This window comes from Heloderma suspectum, chromosome 5 (genome assembly GCF_057233095.1).
Source record: "Heloderma suspectum isolate Gila_16-S chromosome 5, 16-S_ref, whole genome shotgun sequence".
Taxonomy (NCBI): domain Eukaryota; kingdom Metazoa; phylum Chordata; class Lepidosauria; order Squamata; family Helodermatidae; genus Heloderma; species Heloderma suspectum.
The window spans coordinates 222,242,321-222,260,632 of NC_139462.1; the positions used below are offsets into that span (position 1 = coordinate 222,242,321).

The 18,312-nt window shown below is 43.1% G+C and overlaps 1 protein-coding gene across 1 annotated transcript in view; it reads left to right on the forward strand.

Annotated features, from left to right (window-relative positions):
- The first annotated feature begins 5,317 nt into the window (after positions 1–5,317).
- Positions 5,318–18,312, forward strand: part of EXOG (exo/endonuclease G) — a 37,028-nt gene continuing 24,033 nt past the window's right edge. Inside the window, exons 1-4 of the mRNA XM_084859392.1 lie at positions 5,318–5,584; positions 11,143–11,280; positions 15,352–15,491; positions 15,933–16,009. Coding sequence (XP_084715518.1) covers positions 5,392–5,584; positions 11,143–11,280; positions 15,352–15,491; positions 15,933–16,009 — 548 coding nt within the window. The 5' untranslated portion in view covers positions 5,318–5,391. The remainder of the gene's footprint in view (positions 5,585–11,142; positions 11,281–15,351; positions 15,492–15,932; positions 16,010–18,312) is intronic.

Consider the following 18,312-nt stretch of genomic DNA (forward strand, 5'->3'; position numbering starts at 1 on the left):
TTCAATTTATCAGCTACTTCTATATGGTATGCTTTTTATTCAAGGAAACTGAAATAAAATCCTAAAACTAGTCTAGCATAGTGAGTTGTGTGTATCAGTTTTATGATGAATAGCTATGTCTTATTAAGCTGTGTTACTTAACTTGTACATAGAAGGTCTAAATAGGAGTTTGCAGTAACTTGCTTCTACAAGATTTCCGTTTTGGATTCTTGACAACTCCAGAAATGAGAATTAAGTAACTAGTTTAGGAAATTGCTAAATGCAGAAAGCTCTACCAGATGGTGAAATAATTTAAAAGACTGTTGGTCCTTGGCTAAAATTCCAATGTACTGTTTGTATACCAAGATATGTGAAATGTAAATGTTGTAGGTTATATTTCACTCTTGTAGCTTAAAAAAAAGTGTAGACCAGAGATAGCTTGTACTACTGAGTTAACAAAACTTATACTAAAGTATCCACTTAAAAAAAGTATACAGAGAGTTGAGCTCATTGCTGTAACCCCTTTTGGATTGAAAAGTGTGCTGATTTTTATATATATATATATATTATATATAAATATAGATCTACATATGTAAGATGGCCTAAAGAAGACATCCGCTGTATTGCAGTTATGAAATGAAACTGTTTTGAACCTTGTATCATAATTCATAAATTTGCAATGGATCTTTGTTCCTTTTTACTGTGGTATTTTAGAAACAAGTCTCATGTTTCAAATTAGATCTGCCAAGTTTGGGTATTGCTGCTTCAGCTAAGCATAGGGTGCCCGAATAAACCAGTATGAATGTAGTATTTTTGCCCTGTGCGAAGCAGCTCCACTCCAGCAAATAGGAGGGGGAAAAAAACCTAGAAAGAACTATTTCAAATTTATCTTTTTTGTATATTAAAATAAACAATAAATTACAAATATCAGTCTCTGTTGTGACTTCTAGGGGCAACTTTCTCTTCTATACCTTTCACATCTGGTGATGTACCATTATTGTTTCTATGTCCCAATAGCTTTGCTGCAACCTAAAACCTGTTAGCACCCAACTGGCTAATCCCATTGAGGCTTGCAACCCTAAACATACCTGGGTAAGAACTCGATAGGACTTACTTCTAAGTAGGTATGTATAGGATTGCACTGTAAAAGTCTGCAAGTCTCTTCCAGGACTAAAGATATGAAGGTCTGGGGAAATACCAGAAAGATCCAGGAAAGTTTTTTCTGAAAAATTGAAGAGTTTTGGATTATGAAATACTTACTTTTAGAACGATGAATAAAATGTTTAAAACAAAGTGTTCATATATTGCTGCCCGGCCTCCCCACCCCCCATTGATGTCTAAAAACAATGCAATAGGAAGACTTTTATAGGAAGACTAGAGATAGAAAATTTCTGGAAGTTTTGAAGCCAAAGGGAAAAATTTTTTTTTATTCCTCTCTGTAAATTTCCCAGTGTAGTTATTTCTTCCATTCCTCATTAAAAGATACATTAATGTACCTTTTACTGATATGCATTTAGGGATGCTCCAAGTTATGCTCAGTTTCCTAACATCTGACTAGAGTTTATTATTAATATTTATATATTGCTTAATATAATAAAATTCCTAAGTGGTTTACATATAACAAAGAGTTACCATATCATATAATATGTGAAGAACATGTGCATTCTTGATGGTTTTATTCTACAGAATCCTATATTTCTGGGTATGTTCTGGTTAGATGCAGTCAATGGATGCACTTCTGAAACCCGCATGTGAGAGGAACACTATGTTATCCTGTCCCTACCACCACATGCAGTGAAACAATGTATGGGTTATTCCATCTACATTTTTTCTTTTTTAAACACGCTGAGGCTTGGATCTGTGGAACTCGCTGTCACACATTTTTATATATAAAATTCCAAATTTATAATCCAAATTACCTTACTGAAAGAGAATGCAGCCTCAGCTATACAGTCTTTAATGATTGCCACCAAAATAAACCTTATATGTTGTTCAGTCATTCAGTCGTGTCCGACTCTTCGTGACCCCATGGACCACAGCACGCCAGGCCTTCCTGGCCTGCGCTCTCTCCCGGAGCGTGCTCAAGTTCATATTCATTGCATCCGTGATGCTATCTAGCCATCTCATCCTCTGCTGTCCCCTTCTCCTTGTGCCTTCAGTCTTTCCCAGCATCAGGGTCTTTTCCAGAGAGTTTTCTCTTCACATTAGGTGGCCAAAATATTTGAGCTTCAGCTTCAGTATCTGTCCTTCCAATGAGCACTCAGGGTTGATTTCCTTTAGGGTGGACTGATTTGACCTCCTTGCAGTCCAGGGAACTCGTAAGAGTCTTCTCCAGCACCACACTTCGAAAGCATCAATTCTTCGGTGCTCAGCCTTACTTATAGTCCAGCTCTCACAGACATACATTACTACTGGGAAAACCATAGCTTTGATTAGACGGACCTTTGTCGGCAAGGTGATGTCTCTGCTTCTTACTATGCTGTCTAGGTTGGCCATAGCTTTCCTCCCAAGGAGCAAGCGTCTTTTAATTTCATGGCTACAGTCACCGTCTGCGGTGATCTTGGAGCCCAAGAAAGTAAAATCTGTCACTGCTTCCATTTCTTCCCCTTCTATATGCCAGAAAGTGATGGGGCCAGATGCCATGATCTTCGTTTTTTTAATGTTGAGTTTCTTTTAGGTATATCACTGCCTTGTTGTGGCGAAGGGGCTTGCGTAACTCAATGAAGCCATAAGCTATGCCGTGCAGGGCCACCCAAGACGGACAGGTCATGGCAGAGAGTTCTGACAAAATGTGGTCCACTGGAGAAGGAAGTGGCAACCCACTCCAGTATTCTTGCCAAGAAAACCCCATGGAAACCCCTTTTAGCCTTTTATCACAAGGCTAAAAGATATGACGCCGGAAGATGAGCCCCTCAGGTCGGAAGGTGTCCAATATACTACTGGGGAAGAGCAGAGGGTATTTCCAAGTAGCACCAGAAAGAGTGAAGCGGCTGGGCCAAAGCTGAAAGGACACTCAGCTGTGGATGTCTGGTGGTGAAAAGAAAATCCGATGCTGTAAAGAACAATATTGTTTAGGAACCTGGAATGTCAGATCAATGAATCAAGGTAAGCTGGAGGTGGTCAAACATGAGATGGCAAGACTGAACATCGACATCTTGGGAATCAGCCAAATTTGGCACACTCAACAATGGCCGCAAGACTGGAAAAGGTCAGTTTACATTCCAATTCCAAAGAAGGGCAACGCCAAAGAGTGTTCAAACTACTGCACATTTGTGCTCATTTCACATGCCAGCAAGGTGATGCTCAAAATCCTACAAGCTAGGCTTCAGCAGTATGCGAACCGAGAACTACCGGAATTACAAGCTGGGTTTCGAAGAGGCAGAGGAACTAGAGATCAAATCGCCAACATTCGCTGCATCATGGAGAAAGCAAGAGAATTCCAGAAAAACGTCTATTTCTGCTTCATTGACTATGCTAAAGCCTTTGATTGTGTGGATCACAACAAACTCTGGCAAATTCTGAAAGTGATGGGAGTACCAGACCACCTTACCTGTCTCCTGAGAAACCTGTACGAGGGTCAAGAAGCAACAGTAAGAACCAGACATGGAACAACCGAGTGGTTCAAAATTGGGAAAGGAGTACGACAAGGCTGCATATTGTCACCCTGCTTATTTAACTTATATGCAGAGTACATCATGAGAAACGCCGGGTTGGATGAATCACAGGTCGGAATTAAGATTGCTGGGAGAATTATCAACAACCTCCGATATGCAGACGATACCACCCTAATGGCAGAAAGTGAAGAGGATCTAAAGAGCCTCTTGTTGAGGGTGAAAGAGGAGAGTGCAGAAGCTGGTTTGAAACTCAACATTAAAAAAACGAAGATCATGGCATCTGGCCCTATCACTTCCTGGCATATAGAAGGGGAAGAAATGGAAGCAGTGACAGATTTTACTTTCTTGGGCTCCAAGATCACTGCAGACGGTGACTAGCCATGAAATTAAAAGACGCTTGCTCCTGGGGAAGAAAGCTATGGCAAACCTAGACAGCATAGTAAGAAGCAGAGACATCACCTTGCCGACAAAGGTCCGTCTAATCAAAGCTATGGTTTTCCCAGTAGTAATGCATGGCTGTGAGAGCTGGACTATAAGGAAGGCTGAGCACCGAAGAATTGATGCTTTCGAACTGTGGTGCTGGAGAAGACTCTTACGAGTCCCCTGGACTGCAAGGAGGTCAAATCAGTCCATCCTAAAGGAAATCAACCCTGAGTGCTCATTGGAAGGACAGATACTGAAGCTGAAGCTCCAATATTTTGGCCTCCTAATGCGAAGAGAAAACTCTCTGGAAAAGACCCTGATGCTGGGAAAGACTGAAGGCACAAGGAGAAGGGGACGGCAGAGGATGAGATGGCTAGATAGCATCACCGATGCAATGAATGTGAACTTGAGCACGCTCTGGGAGAGAGTGGAGGACAGGAAGGCCTGGCGTGCTGTGGTCCATGGGGTCACGAAGAGTCGGACACAACTGAACGACTGAACAACAACAAATGTAGTTGTTTCAGTCTGTTTCAGCAAACACACAGGGTGCTTCCAAGCAGAGGGTTCCTAGTGCTACCAGTCCAAAAGCACTATGTGCAGCTATTCTGTCTTTTCCTCTTTAGTGGATTTTTGTGGAAAGGAAAAAGATGGAAGAAGCAATGGGGAGGGTTATAACTGGAAAACGTTGTAGGGTGTTTCTAAACAGAGGGTTCCTAGTGCTAACAACCCAAACGCATTGTGCAGCAATTCTGTCTTTTTTGCCTTAATGGATTATCTAAGGTCAGGAAAAAGACTGAAGATGTGGTGGGAAAACATGGGAGGGCTACAAACAGAAGACGATGTCTGGACTCCCTGCAAAATTCAGTGACTGAGGGCACAATCCTATGCATGTTTAGACAGACGTAAGTCCTACAGCTCCCTGGATGCCTCAGCCAGCCATGATATAAGGCTCCAGGAGTTTCATATCTGCATTGTTCTGATGTGATCGTACACCGCCCTGAAATCATTTGAAACGTGGCGGTATATGCCCTGGCTGGGGCATGCTGGAGATGGCGTAGGACTTCCCCCCTCCCCTGTCTAAACATACATAGCATCGTGTCCTAAGATAACACAAAAGAAGAATTAAAGCCGCCCTTATGTTGTAGTTTGGGATTAAACGTGGGTCTGAAAAGGGTGGAGATGGTTGACATCAACGCCCTTCAGGAGGGCCACGAAGGCGAGGCCCACCGGTGCGGTTAACTTCCGCGCGCTTTTCCCTCCCCTCACAGGGCGGCATGAGGCGAGAGCGGGGGGGGGGAGCTGCGCGGCCGCTGGCTGAGGCGAAGAAGGGAGGCGCTTTCCTTTCGCCCTCCCTCCTTCCCCTCACAGCCGGGCTATGGCGGAGACACGGGGCGCCCGCTTCGCCCGGAGCCGCTTCTTCGGCGGCTTTGTGTGTGGGGCAGCCGTGGGCGCCGCAGCCTCAGGGCTGGCCGCCATGACGCTCCTCAGGGAGCCCCGCGCCCCACGCCCGTCCCGACAGGGCCCCGCCGCCCCCTTCAAAGCGCCGCCGCCGCCGCCAGAGTGGGAGGGTAAGGAAGCGAGTGCGCAGGCGCAGCGGCCGAAAGGGATGGCCCGCGCCGGCGCTTGTTTCCAGTCAGGAGTGGTCGGGTGGGGGCGCGGACGGGAAGGCCGGAGGGGCGGGGGGGGCGGGGCTGGATCTCTGCCCGTCCTTTCATGAAGGAATGAGGCGCCCTCAGCGCTCGTCACAAATTCACGGGGTTTGCCCAGCGTGGGTTTATTCCCTCCACAGCAAAAGCGCCCGAGCCCCGTTGAAATCAGAGCGCCCTTGTTGTTCAGTCGTTCAGTCGTGTCCGACTCTTCGTGACCCCGTGGACCACAGCACGCCAGGCCTTCCTGTCCTGCGCTCTCTCCCGGAGCGTGCTCAAGTTCATATTCATTGCATCGGGATGCTATCTAGCCATCTCATCCTCTGCCGTCCCCTTCTCCTTTTGCCTTCAGTCTTTCCCAGCATCAGGGTCTTTTCCAGAGAGTTTTCTCTTCGCATTAGGTGGCCAAAATATTGGAGCTTCAGCTTCAGTATCTGTCCTTCCAATGAGCACTCAGGGTCGATTTCCTTTAGGATGGACTGATTTGACCTCCTTGCAGTCCAGGGGACTCGTAAGAGTCTTCTCCAGCACCACAGTTTGAAGGCATCAATTCTTCGGCGCTCAGCCTTCCTTATAGTCCAGCTCTCACAGCCATACATTACTACTGGGAAAACCATAGCTTTGATTATACGAACCTTTGTCAGCAACATGATGTCTCTGCTTCTTACTATGCTGTCTAGGTTGGCCATAGCTTTCCTCCCAAGGAGCAAGCGTCTTTTAATTTCATGGCTACAGTCACCGTCTGCAGTGATCTTGGAGCCCAAGAAAATAAAATCTGTCACTGCTTCCATTTCTTCCCTACTATATGCCAGGAAGTGATGGGGCCAGGTGCCATGATCTTCGTTTTTTTAATGTTGAGTTTCAAACCAGCTTTTGCACTCTCCTCTTTCACCCTCAACAAGAGGCTCTTTAGATCCTCTTCGCTTTCTGCCATTAGGGTGGTATCATCTGCGTATCTGAGGTTGTTGATAATTCTCCCGGCAATCTTAATTCCAGCCTGTGATTCATCCAACCTGATGTTTCTCATGATGTACTCTGCCTATAAGTTAAATAAGCAGGGCGACAATATGCAGCCTTGTTATACTCCTTTCCCAATTTTGAACCACTCGGTTGTTCCATGTCTGGTTCTTACTGTTGCTTCTTGACCCTCGTACAGGTTTCTCAGGAGACAGGTAAGGTGGTCTGGTACTCCCATCTCTTTAAGAATTTGCCAGAGTTTGTTGTGATCCACACAATCAAAGGCTTTAGCATAGCCAATGAAGCAGAAATAAGACGTTTTTGTGGAAAACGTGTAAAGACTCAGGGCGCGATTCCATGCATGCTTTGACGAAAAAACAAAGTTTTACAACTCCCAGTATTTCCCAACCGCCCATGCTGGCTGGGGAATACTGTAAGTTGTGGGACTTTTTCCTGGCTAAGCATGCATAGAATTGCACCCTCAGTTTTATTTGTGGTCTAGAAGGCGCTGTGCCAGATGCATGGAGCCTTATCCCTGGTTGAAAGATTTCATCTCTCTCAATCTCTGTCTCTATACACATGAAGTGATACCCCATGTTGAAAGATTTCATCTCTCTAGATTTCATCTCTTGCCAGCGCACCCACATACATATATAGTACCACTGATTTGTCAATTTTATTGCCGGTAACCATAGGACACACATGTGCACAAATACACTTTCTCACACACTTATGCTCAGGTACAGAGGGGAGAACAGTAAATAGTGGGGCCAAAAGGCTGTGAAATGCAAGGAAGCTTATGGTGTTTTATGCAAAGCACATCTTATACATTTCAGCTTTGTATAGAAATGTTACAGATCTCCTTTCTGTTCTTAGCATTTTGGCCCCACTATTTACTATTCTCACCTCGGTAGCTGGGTATATGTGTGTGAGAATGTGTATGCGTGTGTGTTACATAAAACTGTCAAAAATGATGGTGAGATTGGAGAGGAATATTTTCTTGTGATATGTTGATATCTTGAAAAAATTAAAAGGAAATTTCTCAGGAACAATCAGCTTGATTTTGGACAGTCTCAAGATAGCTGTACATCAGGCACACATTTTGCTAGCATTTAACAGGTAAAACCTTTTGTCTGAACATTCAGTAGTATCTGATACTAACAGAATTTTTTTATTCTTACAGTTTGACTTTCTCCACTTTTTTTCAGAGTGTTTTTACTTTTACTGTCTTGGTTATCTTATGCAGATATAATTAGACTATAAGAAGAGCTCTGCTGAATCAGATCAAAGGTTCATCTAGTTTAGCATCATGTTTTCTATAGTGGTCAACCATTTAATACTGTAAATTAAATGTTAACATTTCTTCAAACTTATATCCCTGTTAATAATTTTTAAAAAATAATTATGTAACCCAGTCTTATATTGGGCTCCCGGAGATCAAGGCAGCTGATCAGGTCCATACTTGGTCAGCTTCAGCAGTGCTGCGGCTTCATAAACACTAGAGGTTCTCAAGCTGTGGTCCGTGAGCTCTATTTAGGTGGTCCACAGAAAGCCTGGGGAACAGTCAAGAATATATGTGCTTAGCACTGGACTTGATTTATTTTTTCTTATGATGGAGATCAAGGTACCTTTGATCAGGGCTGGATTATCGAAGAGGGCCTCTGATTTTCATAGTACGACACCAGTTCAATCTAATAATTTTCCCCTACATATGTATAATTTAAAGGGACCCTTCTCAGCCTCCTGGCCTAAAGCCTGTGGTTTTCATAATAAACCACTGATTTTGATGATGATCCCAGCACTGAAGAAAACATGTTATTAAAATTTGAGTTATATATGTGCTTTGATTTATAGAATTAAAAAAAGTTTAGTAAGTGGTCTGCTGAGATCACAGCAGTTTTCAAGTGGTCTGTGGAGGGGATAAAATCTGAGAGTCATTGTCCTATACCACTCACTAGAACTCTGCTAGCAATTTCTAAAGAAAATACAAAAATCTATTGGTAATATATCTTGCATTAATATTGCATTTTAAGCCCATGGTAGTTATGCTAGTTATGTTTTAAAACACACTGAAAAGATTATGCGCAACAGAATAGAGAATAGGTTTCTTTTATGTGTTCTGTTTGTAACAATTGGTTTTGAAATAAGTTACTTTTAATACTTATTTGCCTTTGTTTGTGCAATAAAATTACTTTTATTGAACGGCAAACAAATTATTTTGTCATAGCACAAAAATCAAACAAATCAACCTGTGGTTTAGTCATAAATTGTTAAATACAAATTGAATTAAAAATAACATCTCCTCCTTCCTGCATACAGTGAAAATCAATCAGCACTGTATTGGAAAAGTGGTTTTCTCTGGCGCTGTCACACCAGTAGTTAATTGCTAGCAATGACATCTTTTTCATTTTATGGTAGTTTAAGTGTATTTGTATTACTGCTATCATAAAAATCAATCTGAAGTGGTGGGTGAAAGGTTATGTTATGCGGTGAATTGTCCATGTTTCACTTTCAAAACACTGACTTTTTAAAATGTTATGTGATAAGTGAAGTGGGTTCTCCTCAAACTCTTTTTCCAATTCTCTGCATTTGGGTGATCTCTTAAGGTTGCCATCTCTTTATCTGGCAGGGCGTCTCTGCCGTTAGAGCATAAGAACTGCCTTGGCATATCAGACCAAAGGTCCATGTAGTCCAGCATTTTGTTTCTAGCTGTGACCACACATATTGCCTCTGGGTGAGCCAATATTATGTAGTGGTTAGAGTGTCGGACAAGAAATGCGAGATGCAGGTTCAGATGTGTGCTCACTGTGTGACTTTGGGCTAATTGCTTCTTTTTAGTCTAATTACCTCGCTGGTTTGTTGTGAGGATAAAATGGTGAGATTCAATCCCTGGCATCTCCTGGAGAGCTGCTGCCAGTCAGCATAGAACAGGAGTAGGCCACCTGGTGCCCTCCAGATATTTTGGACTACAACTTGTTTTGGTGTCCGGCTTTGGTAATGGACTGGATAAGACCCAATAAACGGAGGCACGATCCAGGCAAGACTGAGGCTGTGCTGTTGGGTGGTTCCGGATGAGGAAAGTGCAACGAGCTCTGAATGGGGTTATACGCCCCCTGAAGGAGCAATTACACAGCTTGGGGATACTCAGGTGGCCTTCATGGTGGGGACTGCCTTCTACCACCTTTGGCTGGTAGCCCAGGTAACATCTGGGTTAGATTACTGCAATGGATTGTATGCTGTATTGCCTTTGATGACGTTTTGGAAACTTGGCGGTCAGGTTGTTGACTGGGACTAGGTGATGTGAATTGCAAGTCCAGTCCTGGCTCATCTGCACTGGTTTCCAGGCCAAATTGAAAGTGCTGGTTTTAACCTATAAAGCCCTTCATGGCTCGGGCCCGCAATATCTCAAGAGCCACCTCTCCCCATATGAACCTGCCCGGTACCTGAGGTTGTCTTCAGAGGCCCTTCTCTGTGTGCCCTCTTCGAGAGAAGCTCTGGGGGTGGCAGTTCAGGAACAGGCCTTTTCTGTGATAGGCCCATGTGTATGGAGCGCTGTTCCCCAGAAAGCTTGCCTAGCACCAATACTATCATCTTATCAGCACCAGGAAAGACATACTTATTTTTACAGGCATTTGGACATTAGTTATGGCCCAATTGTTGTGGGCTCCTTTTGTGGGGTGCATTCTAAACTGTGTGTGTGGCCGGGAGGTGGGGGGAACTTGAGTATTGTGGATGAACACTTTTTGTATTGTATTGTTCTTAGATTATGTCATTTGTTTATTTTTTCATTATTGTGCTGATAATGATTTATATTGGTTTTGGGTTTTTTTTCTATATTATGGATTTCTGTATGTGTCTTTGTGAGTTGCTTTGAGACTGCTTTTTGCAGCGGGAAGCGATGCCTAAATTTAAGAAATAAAAATAATTCCCATAATCCATGATCCTTGGCCCCTGGCACAGATAGTACACACCGTTCATTATACTGACTAGGGCTGATGGGAGTTGCAGTCCACCAACATCTGGAACACCATACATTTTCTACTCCTGAACTAAAAGCACAAGAGCAATGTCAGGAAAAAAATGGCCTTATTACACACAGGAGTCTAACTTTTTTCTCCTCCCATCTTCTATGGTTTTCATACACTCTTGAGCACATCCTATGTTCCTAAAACTCTTATGCTGGTATCTAGAAATCTGAATATTATTCCATGTATTTAGATGTATATCTGACCCTGTCCTGAAGGCTTAAGACTGGTAGCAATAGACTTTAAAACAAACTTAGATACATGGTAAATCTGAACAACAAATTAAGACATTATTATTATTTATTAGCACCACCCATGGATATGGTGCTCTGCACCAGAAGTCATTCTAAATAAAGAGTTTTGTAAGATTGGGGGGAAGTGTTCCATTGTTAATGGGACTAGCACATAAAATGTGGTTCTTAATGAAATTTATTGTATTTTCTGTCAGCTCTTCTATGGGTGATGTTCTCTTTCTTTCCCTCTTGGAACCTGTGACAGAGTCCGTGTTGAAAAAGTATGGCTTTCCTGCAGCTGGAACCCAGATCAAATATTACACCAATCACGCACTATCTTATGATCAGGCAAAACGGGTACCTAGATGGGTGATTGAACATATTTCCAAGCACAAGACCTTGGGTAAGTGAACTCTTGTATGCATCTGTGCTATTATAATTAATTTCCTTGTGGGTTAGAGGTACTTCACTGGTCATGCATGAATAACAGACCTGAAGATCTGTCCAAGTCATGCAGTGATTATTCAGGCAGCAATCCTATCCACACTTATCTGGGATTAAGCCTCAATGAACATAGTGGAACTTTGAGGAAATATGCATAAGATTGTTTTGTCAGGCCAATAAATTTTAGTGCCCCTGTACACACGCTTTTGATGGATAACAGTCTCAATCTTTTAAAAACACAGGTTTCCACAAACATAGTTGGCAGTGGCAATCAGAAATTCAATTCTGGTAACCACCAAGGAAAGCCTCCAGAATACCAGAGGAGTAACCATTTTTGAAGCTACCAGCAAAACAAGGAGGCAGAGGGCCTCTTTCAAACTAGGATGGCATTCTGTCTTATGCAGGGATGCAGCATTAGTGCTATGGGTTGGATGGAAAGGGAATGATACAGGCACGCACCCATGCACCAACCATCACTATCATCCACTGTTTCACCAGGGATACAGAAGGGATACATTTTTCCTCTGTGGATCAGGATGTGAGAAAGCTGAGCCCTACTTCCTACTGCACAGAGTGGTTGGCTACCAGGTCCAGCCCAAATTTGTAGATCATGAAGAGGTATCTCTGTGTTAAGAAATCTCATTTTCATCTGTGATGAGGCTCTGAACTGGCAGGGCGAGCACAGGACAGCCAGTGGATGTCTGTAGAATTTAAGAGGCTATCCTATAGATTCCTACAGAGATGTATTGCTACATCACCACTTGTCCTAATGCAGGCTAATAGGCATCTTAGGCCAAACAAGTGATACCTACTTGCTAATAGTGTTTATTGTCGATCTGGACTGCAGCAACCTACCATTCAGTCCATGAGGCCTTTTTTTTTTAATGAACTTCTCGCTTGCTGTCCTTTCTTCTTCCCTGTGTGGCCTTTGAACATTTGGAGGTCGATGCAGTAATACCTGATGACATCAGTGTGAGTGCCAGACTGCACATTACATGCAAAACTACGTGTGTTGCATGGAAAAGCTGCTCTGGGTTGGGGTGATTAAGGGCATAGTCCTATGGCTGCTAGACAGCATCTAGACAGCCATAGGATTTTTCAGTTTCTGGGAACCAAGCTTGGAGCCAGGGCTCCGAGCTTGGTTCCCAGAAACTGTGCTCCCTGCTACCTCCCCTGTTGTCTCGCAGGCAGTGCAGTTCTTCCCCAGTTCTGCACTCGTAAGAGCAGCATGGAGTGGTCGAAAAGGGGGCATTCCTGGGGGCAGGGAGGGGAGGAGACCACAGAAGCACTGTTGCAACGCTTTCTATGCGCCATCTGGCCTCCCCCCTGCCCCCCCCACTGCTAGATAGCTGAAATCGGCCATCTAGCCGCAAATGCAGGGCAGCCAGAGCGCAGAGGAGAGGAGAGGATCCCCTCCATGCTCCACCGGCCCTGCATTGGATAGTCAGCTGCCTCTGAGTTTGAAGGCAGCCAACTGTCCCCATAGGATTATGCCCTAAAAGTGGAGAAGCCATGAGGAGGGGTTGTGACGAAATGGTATTTTGTTGTTTAATTGTATATTTTCATGTTTGCTTGCTTGATGTGTTCCAACACATCCTTTCTCATAAAGGCTATGGTAAGGAGCGGGGAGGGGGGCGGTAGAATGTTCAGATTTAAATGGTGTCTCCAGACTGGCTGTGGCTTTTTCATTTGAGAGAGAGAGAGGGAATAACAGGCACCTCTTTATAGGGGGAGATAAGGTTTGGCTTTCTGAGGGGTGGGATTAGGGCACTGGGCTCTAGGTTTGGGGTGGTTAGATTTCCCTGGGCGGTGGAAGGAGGTGTATTTATTATTTTGATGTAATATTATTAGAAAGGGTAGAGTAGGTAAGGAATTAATAAAGACATGAAACAAGAATTTTGCCACATAAAACTCAAACTACATTGAAACATCTTATATTGTGTAAATAAAGTTTAATTTAAATTTATTATTTTAAACTATGCCATTCTTGGTTTCATTTGTTATCAGTAAAAGGGTTAGAAATAGGCCAAAGTCTAGGAATCAACACGCACACAGAAATTGAAGATACTCTCCTCGTGAGGAGGAGGGTGGTGGCAGCATCCTAATAATGTGGTTGCCGGGGTTATAGTTGATGTATTCCTTCCACATGTACTTGCTCTAAGGTATTACATCAAGGAAGAAGTTGAGAGAATATAGAAGTACTGAAATTCTGGAGCTAGAATCAGTACTTGGTGTTGTCAAAATATTTATGAGGAGTGGTAATGTTATAATAATCACAGGTTGGGGAAGGGTAATACGTCACGGGGTCATTTAACTTTTTCTCCACCCACCACTTCTTTGCTCCTAATCTCCTCTTCCCAAAGCATGTTTTTATTTAAAACATGGGGGTGTTGGGCTACAATTAACACACATGTGTGTGTACTGTGTAGTTTGGCCCTGAGCAACTGAGTAGTTTGGCCCATAGCATTGTCTCCTGCGTGCTCAGCTCTGTTTGAGCTATGGGTGTTGTCACTTGAAACTCCTGATATTTTATTAATAACATCTTTTGTGGTTCCCACATTGCAACACTAAAAGGAATTCTGTTGGTCTGTTTAGGATGCATTTAATGTCACCACATCCTTGCCATGCCTCCTGCTGTTCACATCTGATTCATGCAAGGTCTTGCACTACTGCATTTGCGTTGTGTACTAGCATTGTCCTTAGGTTCTAAGGGTGCAGCTACCTGGGTGTCCTGCTACACCAGTACAGTGCCACAGTCTACTAGTAAAACAGCATAGCAGGAATTAAGGATCACCTTGGGAGGGAGCAGTCCTATGGGGATAGGCAGTCGCCTCCGAACTCGGAGGCAACCACCTATCCAATGCAGGGCGGATGGAGCATGGAGGGGATCTTCTCCTCTGCACTCTGCCTGCCCAGCACTCGCAGCCAGATGGCCGATTTCGGCTGTCTAGCTGCAGGACTTCAGAGTGGGTGGGGGGAGAGGACGGACGATGCATAGGAACCATCATACCGGCACTTCCACACTCCCCTCCCCACCCCTGGAACACCCCCGTTTGCCCCGCTCTGTGCTGCGTGGGCAATTGGCACGATCTACAAGGTGGCAGGGGAGGGGGCGGGGAGGTGGTTTTCCAGGAACTGACCTTGGAGCATGGGCTCTGAGGTCAGTTCCCGGAAAGCAACCAATCCTATGGCCATCTAGCCTCTGTCTACCGGCCATAGGATTGTGCCCTAAGTCTCACGTTCTTAAAATATGAGGCAATAAACATTTGCACACTGAGCATTGCAACATAAGCAGCCTAGTGTGATTTAGATACAGGATTCTGAAATGCAATCAAATGTGAAAGAAACTATGGAATTGTAAGCTGTATATTCATGGCAGTGCAGCTAGGACATTGATACTTTAAGCCTAGGCTCTTTTAAGTATTTTGAAAGGCTTGAGATGAATTATTGAGTCCTCCAGCTCCGAAGTCTGTGTTGTAGGGAACCCTGGGCTTCATCAGAAGCATATCAGGTTTCTCAGAAACATCAGTAATGGAGGAGAGCCTTTCCTCAAAGACAGTTTAGTACCGCTACCAATCTTCCCTGAAATTCAAAGTTGCATGAACGTCTTGGATGTACACTCTCATCTTACACAGCGTAATAATGAGGCCCAACAAGCCTAGCTAGTGCTCCATGTGAGTTGAGTGTGTACCGTAGAATATGCCCCAGAATCCTTTTTTTATTTTGAAGTTTAAAAAGTTGCTTTCAGTATAGTTCTTTTAATATGGAAAAGTTATCAAACTATTTGTTATAGAATCATAGAATAGTAGGGTTGGAAGGGGCCTACAAGACCATTGAGTCCAACCCCCTGCTCAATGCAGGAATCCAAGTTAAAGCATCCCCGACAAGTGGCTGTCCAGCTTTGTCTTGAATGCCTCCAGTGTGGGAGAGCCCACCACCTCCCTAGGTAATTGGTTCCATTGTCGTATTGCTCTAACAGTCAGGAAGTTTTTCCTGATGTTTTTATCTTGTTCTTTATCTTGTTCCTCAGGCAATGCAGACAGAAAACATTGTAAATTTAGACCTGATCCTAGCATCCCTCCAATGTTCACTGCCTTGAATGAAGACTACATCGGGAGTGGTTGGTCACGAGGCCATATGGCACCAGCAGGGGATAACAAATACTCACCAGTAGGACTGCTACTTAACTTTTTGCTCCTTGTTTCTTTAAAGGGGAGGGGAAGGAATATTGAAAATAATTTGCACCATGACTTTCAGCAGAACAAGGTAATAGTCAAAAACATGGGATTAGAATAGAATCCATAATTCCTGAATTCATCACAGGACTGTCAAAGTGCTCTGTGGTCATGGGCTAATCTTTCAACTTTTCTACCTAGTTCATAGTGAGCAGGAGGGAAGTAAGTAATTTAGAAATGAGACTGAAGACTTGAAATATAATACAACATATAATTGAATGATGATAGGGCATTGCTGTTCTGTGTGTAAATGTTTTTATTGGTTGTTTTCTGTGAGAGAACGTTATTCTGATCACTTTATTCTGCTTAATACTAAGTGCTTAAGTAGGCCTAGGCATCCATCTAAAATTCAATTACAATTCTGTTTTTCATATAGAAAGCCATGGCAGAAACGTTTTATCTGTCCAACATTGTACCTCAGAACTATGACAATAATGCTGGATTCTGGAATAGGTAGGTTGTTGCTAGATCAACTACGTACAATGTAAAATTCAGGTAAGGGTGCAATCCAGTGCAAGTTTATATAGAAAAAGGTCCTATAACTCCCAGCATTCCACAGCCAGTCATGCTGGCTAGGGAATGCTGGGAGTTGTAGGACTTTTTTCTGTCTAAACTGGCATAGGATTGCACCCTTAATCATATTCCAGCCCAAACTGGAGAGAACTACAAAATAGGAAGTGAAGCACCAAAACCTAAAGGAGAAGAAATAAGAATAAGTATGATAATTCTTTCTAAGAGAAAGGGAGTAACTCACTACTGGTACTGTGATCTAGCCAGAAAGCTCCTACAGTGTGTTTGTGCAATGGGAGGAATATTGCCCAGGGCAAGTGGTAGGCATATTAAGCTTAGTGCAGGGTTCAAATATTTATTTATTGAGATTTATAATCTCTCTTTTCCTGAAGGCTCATCGTGCATAACAGTTTAAAGCATACAAATCCAATGAATGGAATGAAATTCAATTAATTAGACACACACTGCCACAGAAATAGAATTAGCTTGCTTCAAGCAGAGGAAACAGTATGAAAATGGTTTCTGTTAATTTGGTAGCTACTAATGCAGATGAATCCATGAATGGTCCCTTGGCTACCACTTGCAAACAGATACTCTCACCTCTGCTCACTCAGCAAGGTGCAAAATACTGTTTCCACTATCCATTAGGATGCACATGAAGTGCTATCTCCTTGCATCTAAAAGGTGCAAGTAAGGTGTTGGTTTCTTCAGTGGCTCAGCAGGTTATAAACACCAAGGTACAAACCAAACAATAACACAAGCATGATGCAATCAAGGAATGTCTTATTTATTTTAATTTATTTTATTATATTTTAATCTGCCCAATAACCAGTGTTCTCTGGGCAGATTACAAACAGTTAAAAGACTAAAATGCCATACAGTTAAAATATATAATACAATACGAATATTTAAAAGAATACAATACAACCAACAGCACAGAAATAGATAAAACTGCCATAAAAATCTACAACTAGGTCTCTAAAATGCCTGGGAGAAAAGAAGGGTCTTTGCCTGCCACCAAAAAGATGACAACATAGGCGCCAGGCAAATCTCTTTGGGGAGGTCATTCCGTAAGTGGGGTGCTACAACTGAGGAAGCCCTCTCTCTTGTAGCCTAACTTCCTTTGGTGGAGGCATCTGGAGGAGGGCCTCCAAAGATGACCTAAGTCCATTTAGGGCTTTAAAGGTCAACACCAACTTTTTGAATTGGGCTTGGAAACGTACTGGAAGCCAGTGCAGCTGATGAAGCACTGGCATCCCATGATCATATTGGCCAGTCTCAGTTACCTAGCAGCTCTGTTTGGAACTAATTGAATTTCTGAATTGTCTTCAAGGGTAGTCCCACATACAACACATTGCAATAATCCAGCCATGTTACCAGAGTGTGGATAACTCATCAGCCTATCTCTGTCCAGATAGGCCAGCGGCTGGTATATCAACCTAAACTGATGAAAGGTGCTCTTGGCCACCAAAGCCCCCTCGAAATGTAGCAAACATAAAACAGAAAGTGCCATTTCCATTATATAATGCTGTGATTGTCTATTCACGAATACTCTATTTGAACTTACCTGGTGCTGTGATGTGCCTTTTCGAACCTGATGCACCATTTGGGAATGATTGTGCTGGGAAAATGAATATTTCAGGGTTGCTTCGTGAGGCTGAAGCCCCATACTGATGTTCTTTAAAATGCTATTTGGAGGCCTTGTACACAAGTAGTGTATTCCACCAGCTTTTCTCACCTTGTGGTGGCTGCACTTTTAAAACTTGAGTTTCTAACACATTTGAGCAAATACTTAGAAAACACTTTAATTTGCCTCTCATGATGAGTAAAAGTGAAATAGTACTTGAAACAACTTTACCAGGAAAAAAATACAATTGACATGATGCTTTGTGGCACAGTGGCTTTTCAAAAGGAGCAATGCCTGACATATATGAGAAGACACTTGCAAATGAATGACAAGGGTTACTGTCATTAACTATTGAGGGTGAGCAAAGATATTTTCTTATGAATGAGGGAAACCAGGTGGAGACTTGATGTATGATAGTGTTGCAGAGCTAAAGCTCCAAACAGGAATAAGCTAAAAATCAATGTTTATGTTTACCAGTTTCTGCCATGGGTTTACCCATTGTATTTAATTTAATATACATAGCTTGGAAAATATTATACCCGCTCCCTCTTCAAAATGTCCACTTGTCCTCCTCCTTTGTTCTAGGAAAGGTGGGATCCCCCTGCCCCCAATATTCCAG